General features: G+C 41.7%; 3 protein-coding genes across 4 annotated transcripts; 2 read left to right on the top strand and 1 right to left on the bottom strand.

The window, feature by feature from the left end:
* Positions 1-1,259: 1,259 nt before the first annotated feature.
* Positions 1,260-3,570, top strand: snrpf (small nuclear ribonucleoprotein polypeptide F). The gene is made up of 4 exons (XM_062383388.1): positions 1,260-1,403; positions 2,131-2,256; positions 2,812-2,876; positions 3,293-3,570. Exons 1-4 carry the CDS (start codon positions 1,401-1,403, stop codon positions 3,357-3,359), a joined length of 261 nt encoding a protein of 86 aa, XP_062239372.1. The 5' UTR covers positions 1,260-1,400; the 3' UTR covers positions 3,360-3,570.
* Positions 3,571-4,183: 613 nt separating this feature from the next.
* On the top strand, positions 4,184-8,449 carry amdhd1 (amidohydrolase domain containing 1). Its single transcript, XM_062382379.1, has 9 exons — positions 4,184-4,393; positions 5,129-5,235; positions 5,363-5,427; positions 5,527-5,804; positions 5,883-6,108; positions 6,381-6,505; positions 6,598-6,691; positions 6,794-6,954; positions 7,382-8,449. The coding sequence occupies exons 1-9, from the start codon at positions 4,257-4,259 to the stop codon at positions 7,485-7,487; spliced, it is 1,299 nt and encodes a 432-aa protein (XP_062238363.1). The 5' UTR covers positions 4,184-4,256; the 3' UTR covers positions 7,488-8,449.
* Positions 7,890-12,046, bottom strand: LOC133948562 (tetraspanin-9). 2 transcript variants are annotated; one of them, XM_062382382.1, is made up of 9 exons: positions 11,863-12,044; positions 10,475-10,515; positions 10,166-10,245; positions 9,852-10,043; positions 9,679-9,753; positions 9,457-9,558; positions 9,190-9,321; positions 8,493-8,576; positions 7,890-8,292 (listed from the first exon to the last, which is right to left on the bottom strand). In XM_062382382.1, exons 3-9 carry the CDS (start codon positions 10,226-10,228, stop codon positions 8,221-8,223), a joined length of 720 nt encoding a protein of 239 aa, XP_062238366.1. In that variant the 5' UTR covers positions 10,229-10,245; positions 10,475-10,515; positions 11,863-12,044; the 3' UTR covers positions 7,890-8,220. The 2 variants fall into 2 exon arrangements, with proteins under 2 accessions (XP_062238366.1, XP_062238365.1); XM_062382381.1 differs by lacking the exon at positions 7,890-8,292 and having other exon boundaries at positions 8,370-8,576; positions 11,863-12,046.
* Between the last annotated feature and the right edge of the window lie 129 nt (positions 12,047-12,175).

Here is a 12,175-nt window from a genome sequence, read left to right as displayed (position 1 = left end):
GCTCCCTGCTCTAGACATGCACCCACACACACGTTATCACTCTGCTGTTCCTGACACATGCCGTGACTGACTGATGGGTCAGGTAATTATGTGAAGGGCATTTAGAGGGAGAGGCTAGAAAACTAGGCTGCATGATGTAAGGACTCAAGTATTTCAGACATGCAAAGAAAGTGCCAGTGCAATTTCAGAGGAATCCAGTGAAAGAACCAAGCCCTGCACCGAAGGAAGTCAAATGTTAGTTTTATTCAGAGCATCGGGTTTGAACTTGTCTGAAGCTTTAGTAACAGTCGAATGCTTCAACACAGAAAAATGAGTTAAATCTCCAGTCTGCTTGTTGCCCCAGAGAAAAAGCTGTCGAGACAGAGACCCAGATATGACAGTCTCACTTTTTACTCTTTAACGGGTCAGTGTTTAATCCCTGTGTAATTATCTGTTACTAACAACAGTCAAGCTGAGGTGAAACCTATTACGTGCTTTGAATAAGATTTCACATATTTCACATACTAGTACATTTTACATGGTGTAATTATGATCCAAGACAAGAATGACGATCAGAAAGTAATGTAAGGTCAGGAAGAAACATTTAATTTAATAAATACCTCCTTGGTGAAGGTACTTATTAATTCAGCTCGACTCACGCATGTAGAAATTCATCCAGAAATGGGGAGAGGGAGAGAAGTGAATATTTATTTTCATGACCATGAAATCTCGTGGTAATAAGTTAATTCTTATCTCACGGATAAATATAAAATGTGACTATTTAACTTTATAAACTTTGCTTCTCTAAATTCCAACTAAATTATATTTGTTTGTCGTTTCATTGTTGAAAAAACACTGACTTTATATTCACCTATTGTGTTTTTACAGTGGCAGAGGGAGTACTCAAACGTTTCACTTAGTTATTAAATAATAAAATTAAGGAATACATTTAAAACCATTAAAGGTTAAAGTACTTGTGGAGGAGAAAGTGCAGATATTTACTGATATATGTAGAAGAGTAAACGTGTAAAGTACCCCAAAGAAAATCTACTTAAGTAAAGTACAGATAAATAAAAATTATATATAAGTACAGTAAGAAGGTAAATGTACTATGTTACATCCCAGCATTGATTTATACTTTATGTATTTATACCGCAATAAAAAACACATGTGAGTTGTATATACATGTTCTATAAATATTCCATTTTCTGGACAGACTATCTTTTTCCACTATAAATCACTGAGCGCTCTCACCACTAGGTGGCACTGTGTAAAAAACAGATACTTCCTCGGAGGTCAGAAGTTCTACTTCCTGTTCGGCGGTAAAGCGTGTTCTGGTTTGTGAGCCGCTAACGTTACAGTGACGAAGCGAAGGAATCGAACATCTAACCACAGGGAGACGCATTTGAACCGAATTAAAGATGGTGAGTGAATGTTACTAATGTTTAACAGCAGCTCAGCAGATAATTTAACAACAGGGTTGTTCTTTTCACCGCGTTTAAAGGAAGTAGCCTGTTAGCTGGCTAGCATTAGCTTTGTTAGCTTCTCACTCCAAACTTCGACTGAATGAATGAATCCAAGAGGTTAATCCACATAAATATCGTCTTATGCTACGTTAGTTGATTAAGATGAGACATCGAGGGGTGTTTATATCGCGTTCATTTATATTTAAACATTAAATGGTACTTTTTAAGCTGAGTCACACCAAACTCCATTCAAAAATCATCTAATTTAACGAGCATGTTCTCATCGGCACAACACAATGCTGCACACGTAGCAAAGCTTGCTCCCCGTTCACCAAACTTATTATGTTTCACAACATCGATGCTTGTTTGTGTTCGCTCATCTCCACAAGTACAATGAAACGGCGCGATGCAGGCGACACAAGCAGCTTCCTTCAGAGTAATATTCAATTAAACAGTTTATTTATCTTTGTCTCAGTCACAGATTAATACTGGAACAACATCACGTGTCAATAAATCTAATTTGGACGCTCCCTCTGTTGAAAGCTACAGTAATTCGATATGTTTTATAAATAGTAATCTGTGTAATCACGTATAGGTGACAAGTGCACCCTTACCTTATGTGTCTTTAAAAGCATTGTAGTAAAATGTTAATAATACTAATGTTATTGTGTTTCCTCATCCTCAGAGTTTACCTCTGAACCCAAAGCCCTTCCTGAACGGTCTGACAGGCAAACCCGTGATGGTGAAGCTGAAGTGGGGAATGGAGTACAAGGGCTACCTGGTGTCTGTGGATGGATACATGAACATGCAGGTGAGTGCAGCACAACGTGGGGAAACTGGGGACGTGCTTCAATACAAAGGTTGTGAATGTTCGTCATTGTGAATCAAATAAAGTTTGTGATTTGTTAATCTATAGCAGCTTGACTCGTAATTCTGTTGTAGGCATTAAGACAAATCTACCAGCTTGATCCGCATCACAAATAAATCAGATTAATACAATATATTATAGAGAAATGGAGCATTTATGCTGTTACTCAGTGGGGCAGCTGTGTTTTGTTACAGAGCTTTTTTAACAGCAGCCATGTACAACACAACCTGGAGCTGATTCTGCAGCTAACTGGCATATGCAGTCCCTTTTATAGATATTATATAGTGTTTGTATATTGTGTGTTTGGAATTTCTTTGGCCCTATATGTATATCACACCCCCAGTGGAAAGTGAAAAACAACCCAGAATGCAGCTCACTGAAATTATAACAACTAAAAGTAGAAAAGTATCTTTCTCTTCTGGATCAGCAGCCATGTTGTGTTATCTGAACATACACCCTGATTGTGACCCTTTGACATATTACATGTTTCCCTGACAGCTGGCAAACACGGAGGAGTATGTGGACGGAGCATTGGCAGGTCACCTCGGTGAAGTGCTCATCAGGTATGTTTCATGACTGGAAACCCCAAATCTTCATCATGTAGCCCGTCAAGCGAAGGTTGTTTTATTTATTACATACCTTTTACTTTCAGTAATATTTTATCTGCTAAGATTGAGAATATTTAACAGACGTTGCCAAGAATGAATCATAGAGAGAACAAGTCCAGATGTGCAGCAGCAGCTAGATGAAAGATCGCTGCTCAAAAACAAGAACAGATTGTAATCTGAGGTTTTTGGCAAAAACAAAATCCCAGAAACTTCTTTCAATGGCCTCAAGCTTAAAAACTCCCAACAATATAAACCAAGTTGATTTTTTTTCAAAGTTATAAGGCGTGGGAATTAAAACCAACAATGTGATCAACAGCCTTTATTCCCCTGCAGCCACTTCTGACTGTAACGTGTGTGTTTCACCCCCACAGGTGCAATAATGTTCTGTACATCAGAGGTGTAGAAGAAGAAGAGGAGGACGGAGAAATGAGGGAGTGATGTTGGCGTCTGGTGGCGACTGCTCCTCGTAGAGTTGAGTTAATCTGTTTGTGTTTTCACCATGTGAAACATAAGGGGGGCGGGGGGGTCAGGAAAGGGGTGTTGCTTTTCAAGCAGTTTTGAAAATGCTGTTCTTTTTTTTTTTTACTGTATATGGATTTTATGTTGTGACTTTGTGATACAGACACAATAAAGTGATTATTGTACCATTTCTTAAACCTGATGTTAATTCTTTTTTGAAATGTTTCATTCTGTCTCCAATTATTACAATGTAACCAATTATTGTGAAATCTGAGTGAAACAAACACTTCCGACTTCTATTTCTGAGACACATCCTCTCTTTCTCAAATTGTGACGCATTTCAGCTTCTTGTCAATCCACTTTATTCACATCAGTGATATTAAAAGGCGGGATCAAAAACAACAGCTGGTGGAATATTTCCCTTTATCTGCCATTTAGTATAAATACATCCCACAAGTTTTTCATATGTTTTCATTACTACTAAAAGTATATTGTATAATATCCTCAAGAAGTTATTGTATGTTAAGTTTAAATAGATTAGAAAAGGGGGGGGGGGGGGGAGCATTTGACAAAAATAAACTAAGAAAATATATAGATATATGAGATTAGGACTCAACATCTGGTTTGCAGAAGGGACATATAGAGGAAAATTATCAAAGATTGGGAATGACCTCATTGGATGGTATTTGTAAAGTTTCAATGTTCAACTTTCTAGTGGACAAATACTCACCAGTTAAAAGATGAGTGACAGAGGCCCCTCCTCCTCTTCGTGCACTTTAAACTCTGCCCTTCTACAAATATTTGACTTCTCTCAAACTGGTTTTTAGTCCAGTCACCCTGAAAGTCACTGTCTCTGCCTCGGATTAATAAAGAAAAATGTCCAGCAGCCACAGACTCCTGGTGGAAAATGCCCGGCAGCTGGTTCTGATCTGCAGCGGTGGAGAGAAATACCTGACGGAACATGGGATGAAGAATCTGTGCGTGATAGAAAATGGCAGCGTGGTCGTTGGAAGGTGAGTTTCCCCTGAGGCCCAGTTCAGATTCAATGATTCAAACCTGGAGCTCTGAGCACAGACTCCTAATGATCAGTTGACATCTGTTCCTCAGTCAATTCGGATAAAATCATCTCCTTCTGTGAGTTAATATAAAGTTTAAATGTAAATGATCTATGGTTGAGATTCACGTCTGGAAAGTTTCTTATTTAAATAAATAACGGATCACTCGGTAATAATCTAAAATAATGGTATTTGGCGACTCCTAGTGGCTCATTTTATACTGGTTCATATTTTATTCAAATTTTTCCAACCACTTTTCTTTCCAATATATATCCTTATACTAATTTAATCTATCTTTGTATTGTTATCCATTTAATCACCTCTTCTACTTAATGTATATCTGGAGAATATATTCGAATAAATCAATCCTGCTCTATTCTCAGTGTCTTTTATAAGAAGTTGTGGAAATGAACAAGGCAGCTTTATTTTGGATCATCTTCAAATCTCAGTAATTCAGGGTTTTCTCTAGACCTCTAAATAAAGACTCTTAACTAATCAGTTCACATCCTCTGCACTGTGCGGGGGGGAAATGCAGAGTTCATTCCGAGGATGTTTCCAGAGGAAATGCCATGTTGTTATGAAAAAGGTTCATCCTCTGCTCCGGGGCCGTTACTGAAGCTCTTTAAACTTCGTCCTCCTTGCGGGATTTAAAGTGAACGTTCACTGTTAAGTGTCTGATTTCTGTTCATCCAGTGACGGACTGATCAAAGCTGTGGGACCAGCAGAAACCATCAGAGCTCAGTACTCAGAGGCAACGTTTGACAAAGTCATCGATGCTTCAGGAATGTGCGTCATGCCTGGTGAGGGAAGCTCGTATTTAATCAGGGGAGAAGCTGTGGTCTGTAATTAAATACTGAAGTTCTTTTTACTCTCTTCTTCTTGAGTTCAGAATCTGCTTTAAAGATTTAAATCTTGATCTTGTTCCAGGCCTGGTGGACGCTCACACTCATCCAGTCTGGGCTGGCGACCGAGTCCATGAGTTTGCGATGAAGGTAAATAATAGTAAATAAAGTATTTTGACTTGTTTTCGTGACCTCACTTCTCCACCTGAGACCTGATTTGTTGATGAACTGTGTGTGTCTGTGCTGCAGCTGGCAGGGGCCACCTACATGGACGTGCACCGGGCCGGCGGAGGGATCCACTTCACCGTGGAGCACACTCGGGCCGCCGCGCCCTCTGACCTCCTGGCCTCCCTCAGCAGCCGGCTGGCTCGGATGCAGCGAGCCGGCACCACCCTGGTGGAGTGTAAGAGTGGCTACGGCCTGGAGCTGCAGACGGAGCTCAAGATGCTGGAGGTGATCGACGAGGCCAGACGCACGCTGCCCATCAACATCTCCTCGACCTACTGTGGAGCTCACGCCGTGCCCAAGTACAGAGCGGCCTCACCATGACCTCACTTCATATCTCACCCTGACATTCACTCCTAACTTCCTGTGTCCTTATCCAGAGGGAAGACGGTGGCCGAGGCCACGGAGGACATCCTGCAGGTCCAGCTGCCTCGGCTGAGGGAGCGCATGTCTGCTGGGAAGCTCCGAGTGGACAACATCGACGTGTTCTGTGAGCAGGGAGTGTTTGACCTCGGCTCCACCCGCTCCATCCTGCAGGCGGGGAAAGACCTGGGCCTCAACATCAACTTCCACGGGGATGAGCTTCATCCCATGAACTCTGCTCAGGTAGCACTCACTCCTCAAACCACTGATTCTACAAGAGACTCCACAGAAATCCTGACTCTACCCACAACATAGGATTAGTTTAATTATCAGTTATTACCTCTGCCAAGGAGGCTCTGCTGGTTTGTTTGACTTTACAGCTGCAGCACAAAAACTACTGAACTCAGTGGAAGAATCAGTCAAGAAAGAACTTTGTCTCTTTCTAACGAGATTCAATTTATGCTTTAATAAATTATTATAGTAAAAGATAATCTTGTTGTGTTGACGTGTGTCAGTTGGGAGCAGAGCTCGGGGCCCTGGCCATCAGTCACCTGGAGGAGGTCACGGATGAAGGGATCAACGCCATGGCTGAGGCAAAAACTGCTGCAGTCCTTCTACCGACCACAGCGTACATTCTGCGGTACGCACACACACCCACACACACACACCCACACACACACACACACCTGTCGCCCGGCTGTGAGCTCTCTAATGACCCCTGTGTGTGTTCAGGCTGCCCCAGCCTCGGGCCAGAGACATGTTGGACGCTGGAGTGATCGTGGCCCTCGGCAGTGACTTCAACCCCAACGCCTACTGCTGCTCCATGGTGAGTTCATCCAGAGGTGTGAGGTGTCGGCAGGCTGGAGGTCAAAGGTCAGAGGGCGAACGTTAGTCTCTTCACTCTCTCTCCCCTCCTTCCCTCCCTCAGCCCATAGTCATGCACCTGGCCTGCGTCAACATGAGGATGTCCATGCCTGAAGCTCTGGCTGCCGCCACCATCAACGGAGCCTACGCCCTCGGACGCTCCGACACACACGGATCCCTGGAGGTCAACAAGCACGGAGACCTGCTGGTCCTCAACACCTCACGGTGAGTATGTTTAATGTTCTTATTGTCTTATTTTAACTATTAAATCATTATAGATACATTTAGAGTTTATGTCAACATCGAAAAATTAGAGCTGCATGATAATAATCTGTCAATTACTGGGTTTAAGTAGAAATGTTTAAGAACTTTTACTTTATACTTTCACTTTGATATATTTCAGTATAACTTCAGTTACTATTCAAGTTGAAAATTGGCATATTTATATAAAAATGCGATTATCTTATAAACTGTTATTAAAATGTGTTATTGAAGTTAGCGCCACATCAACTAATAGTTGTTAAAAGTCAAATTCTACTTTCTTTGTTTTTGTGAAGTATAGAACTCTTCATTCTTTGTTTCATTGCTTCAGTAGTGTTGATGAAGTGTTAGTGGTTCCCAGTGTCTGAGCCTCTCAATTGTTCTACTGCAGCTGGGAGCATCTGATCTATCAACTGGGAGGACACCAGGAGCTCGTCCGCTACGTCGTCATCAAGGGAAACGTTGTCTATGATAATGAGACGAGCACAGACTTGTAATCACACGAGTGGAATGAGTGAAGGTCCTTTTAACGACACTGTGTCCAGGCTTCAGTGTTTCTTAGAAGTGTGTCATTAAACACACACACACACACACACAACACAAATGCTCAGTTGTTAAACACCTGCAGAAACTCGGATATTATTTATATTTATCAGAATGAAATTTTTATCGTTATCTCCAGTGTTGTTTAGATTAAAGTTGTTTTACAGGTGAAACTGAAACCTGCTTCCTCAGATTCTCTTTCTCTGTGAAATACATCTGCACAACAAGCAGGAGAATCATCTGTTCAAGTATTGGTCCTCTCATGTGACCTTTGTTCAACCTTCCGATGACCTGATGATTCTCCTGTTCTTATCTGTGTCATCACGACGAAAACCAAGAGTCAAGAGTTCAACGAGTGACGAGCGCTCTCTGCTTTTATTGATCATGTTAGTGATATGTTACACAATTACTTTATATTATTCCACAGGCATCACTTAAAAAACTACAAAAACATTTTTCTCTTCATGCTTCTTCAGTCGAGTTCTGATTTCCACTCAGATACTTTGAACACGTAACAACTTGTAACGTGATTTAAAAAAAAAACTTCTATTCACAACAATAACTGATAAAGGTGATAGAAGTTCGTAGTGGCACACACACACACACACGTTATCTGGCTTATTTGGACTATAAACAAAAGGTATGATGGAGCAGATGTGATATATTTCATTAACCGTGTGAGTCCTGTCAGGCTACGTACTTCTTCCCCCCTCGGTGGATCTGTTGGTAGAGCGTCATGGAGAAGGCCATGCCGAGGAGCTGGAGAGGAAAACACACACATGAGAAGCTGCTGCTGTTTCATAGTGATCTGTGGACTCCAGGCTACGTCCACAATTTCATTTCAAGACTCTAGATCCACCAAAATGACATGTTCATCAGGTTTTTGACGTCATATGAACAAACAAACAAACAAACACATAGTGATATGGATGTAGCCTCAACTGATACCAGCTGCTTACCTGTATGACCAACACACACATAGCGATGGTTCCCAGAAGGTGTTTGTTGTCATCCAGCCACTCCTCCACCTTCTCATAGCAACCCTGAAAACACACCAAACATAATTAAGGAACATAAATTGTGAGAGTGAAGCCCCAGGTGTCAACATCCGTCCTCACTGGGTACAGGTTCAACGTTCCCATGGCCCATTTGGGACACATTTGAGATTTAGCTGTGTTCATTCTGCAGTACTGTCCCTGTCTGAGGCCAAAGCTCAGTGTTTCCTGCTGAAGATGAAATGTAATCATTGAGGATGTGTTTTTTAGTTAAAAATAATTTTTTAATTAATACATTTTTTTCTTTAATCAAACAAAAATAAAAATAAAGTATAGCAATATGATGTATGTGGGAATGGCAAAATAAACTACCGTGTGCTTTAACGATGTTCTTAAAGTTCTTTTTTTTTTACGGGAATTGTGGGCAAGAAAAAACGGATAGAACATCATCAGATGAACCTCTGTTATTGTTCCTACATGGAGTATAAAAACAAAACCCCAGAAAGGCAGTATGAACAAAATCACCCAAACTTACTACATCCATCCTTTCTTATGTCCTTGACAGACTAAAGCTGTATTTAATGTATGTGATGGAAATGTACCTTTCTAAATAAAAAGAGAATTTTTTGACATCATCAGATGAACAAACTCGACGACTGACCCGTGTCCAGAAGGCAGTGGAGGCGTTGCGGCCACAGTCTGTGTAAACCTGCTGGCAGCAGCGGTCGGGAACCACGTTCTCATGCAGGGCCGTGTACCAGTCATTGTGGCTCATCACGCCACAGCACTTCCACTGGTGATAGGGAGAAGGAAACTGTCACTTTACTGTGTGACATACTTCATTTAAATGCAGAGGACGAGAAGCGGCTCTGATATAAGAAATAAGGAATTGATTATTATCTGAAAATGTTCAGCAAACAGGACGCACCTCTCCCTGGATGGCGTTCCATGCATTCCTCAGGCCAGCGTTGTTGTCGGTGTTGTACAGCACCAAACCTTCCTTCAGGTCCCGCCTGGCGTTCTCGCTCACCTGCGCAGACGGAGACAGAGAAGTGGATGACGTGATGAGTCCACACACACACACACACACATATACACACAGCAAGAGAGGATTGTCAGAAAATAGGAATATTGCGGTGCACGGTCTTACCTGGTTGGTGTAGACAAAGAACAGGGTGAGGAGGATGAGCTCGGCCAATAGGATGATCAGCAGAACGATGAAGAACTGAGTAATAACACAGGAAGAGGAAGATGATGTCAGGTGAGAGAATGAACCGGATTTTACAAGATTAGATAAGAGAGGACATGTTAAAGTGCACTCACACTCAGCAGCAGGCACTTGTTCTCCTTGATGGCGCCCAGGCAGCCCAGGAAACCCGTCACCATCACAATGGTGCCGAGGGTGATGATGAGGTTGGCAGCGGAGAACGCCGGGAAGGAGGGCGACAGCGTGGCGAAGCTGCCCTGAGACACCGACAGCCACACGCCCACACCCAGCAGACCACACCCACCCAGCTGAAACACACAGGAAGTGGAGAAACCGGCTGATTCAGTGATAACGGGGGAGTTGAATGTGTTTACTGATGTTACTGCTGATTGAGAAGAACGTGTTCTGACTGTGTGTGTGGAATAATCACCCAGAACATCAGGTTGAAAAGGAAGAGCATGTACTTCACGCAGCAGATGCAGCCGCGAGCCATGATTGAATCGACAGGCACTGCACGAAAAGATTAAACAACAGCATTAGTTAAAAGACAAACCAGTCAGACTCTATAAAAAACACCACATCTGCATCGTCCTTCATCTCTGTTGTTTTTATCACCACCATCACAAACCAGTCCTAACACACCACTTTGTTCTCCCATTACATCACAGTGACTGTGAATAGTTTCCTCTTCGGAGAGTCATGTGACGACCACATAACAACCAGGAGGAGACAGACTCACCACTTCACACGCAGGAGGACTGAGGAGCTTTAGTTAAGGACCTGAGACACAAAGAGAACACAAACATTAACATTCATCAAAGTACTGAGCTGTAAAATAACTGTGTCTCATAATCCTGTGAGGTTTGATCTACTGAAATAAAAGCTAACTCCCCTCTGGGAGTTAATGAGAAGTAAAATAATAATTTCAGTGATGACTTGTTTACAGCTGCAACTAACAATTATTATTATCATCATCAATTAATCCATCAATCAATCAATCCATCAATGTGCCAATCTGACTGATTAACAGGTTAAAAGTGACATCTTCAAATGTCTGGTTTCATTCATCCAACACATTAAGTTAGAAACTCCGAGACAATCAGTTCACAGTGATGTTTAGACTCAGAACAGTTGTTAAATAAACTTCTGGTGACTGACTTATCACACAATGTTAACAAAGTTGTCACAAAAACAAATCTGGAGTCACAGAAAGGAGACAAAACATAAACCCATGTTCATGTTTAACTTATTTTTCAAAAATGTCCCTTTGACTCCCTTTGTTTCGAAAGTACATATGAAAATAAAAATATTCTAAGAATAACAAAATACTCTAATTCAATATAGACAGTATTTGGAAAAATGTTGACTTTGAAATATTCTCTGCAAATACACCAGGTGGGATGAACACCACGTTTTCTAACGTCACTCTGGAAAATCGAATGTTTAGTAAAAAGCTCAACGTCCAACACACAATCAATAAAAAGTGACAGTTGAACTGTTTCGACACAGAAAAGAGAACAGATAGAATTTACACGGGCGCTGCACTAATAATCTTAAATTGATATGAAAATACTCTTCAGGTTAATAGAAGTGTTGACGAGTTAAAAATAGTTTGAAACAGGGGTCACGAATAAAAAAAGTAAAAAAACCTGTTGTACTTATATTTCATTTACATGGTTTTTAAGTTGCTTTACAAGAATTTTCACTTTTTCAAATAGTTAACATAGAAAAGTTTCATGTGTGCAACATGGAAACTTATGAACAACAGAATTAAATAGTTTTAACATTGTCTATACAATTGCAGATAAACACAAAGTTTTCTTCAATAGAAAACTAATTAAACATTAATTAAAAGGTCTTGAATGAACATTTAGATTTTATTCCTTAGTTTCCATTAGTTTTGGATAATCTCTGGGAGTGAGATTCCTCTTTTTCCCGACGATCTCTGTTCCCAAACGTGACGTCACTCTGCGGTTTTGACAAAAGTTTGCGACGAAAACAAAAAATAGAAAACAAACACACAAACGTCTTCGCAGATTTTAACACTTTAGCGACAACAACACGTGTTTGTGTTTATTTTCTTTTAGGTGAAATCTCCGTGTCTGAAACTGGGACGAAGTTTCTCACCTTCACCGACGAGCTGCGGATCATCGTCCCCCGAAAGAGTCGAGTTTCCCCCGCAGAGTGCGACGCTGGCTCCCGCTTCACAGCATCGCTCGGTGCGAAGCCGTGAATCCGTCCGAGGTGAAGCGAGGAGTCGGGTCTGATCTTCCGTCGATGGCAGCGGGAGAAGAAGAAGAAGAGGAGGAGGAGGAGGAGGAGCAGGAGGAGAAGAAGAGGAGTAGGAGGAGATTGTTCGGAGAGGGCGGGGCTCAGCGGAGGAAAGGGCCGGGGAGGAGGCGTGGCAGGCGGGGAGAGGAGAGGGGGAGGAGCCTGGAGG

The sequence above is a fragment of the Platichthys flesus genome, chromosome 23, assembly GCF_949316205.1.
Source record: "Platichthys flesus chromosome 23, fPlaFle2.1, whole genome shotgun sequence".
NCBI lineage: Eukaryota > Metazoa > Chordata > Actinopteri > Pleuronectiformes > Pleuronectidae > Platichthys > Platichthys flesus.
Note: the sequence above shows the minus strand (reverse complement) of the source record. Positions and strands in the feature narration are given on the sequence as shown.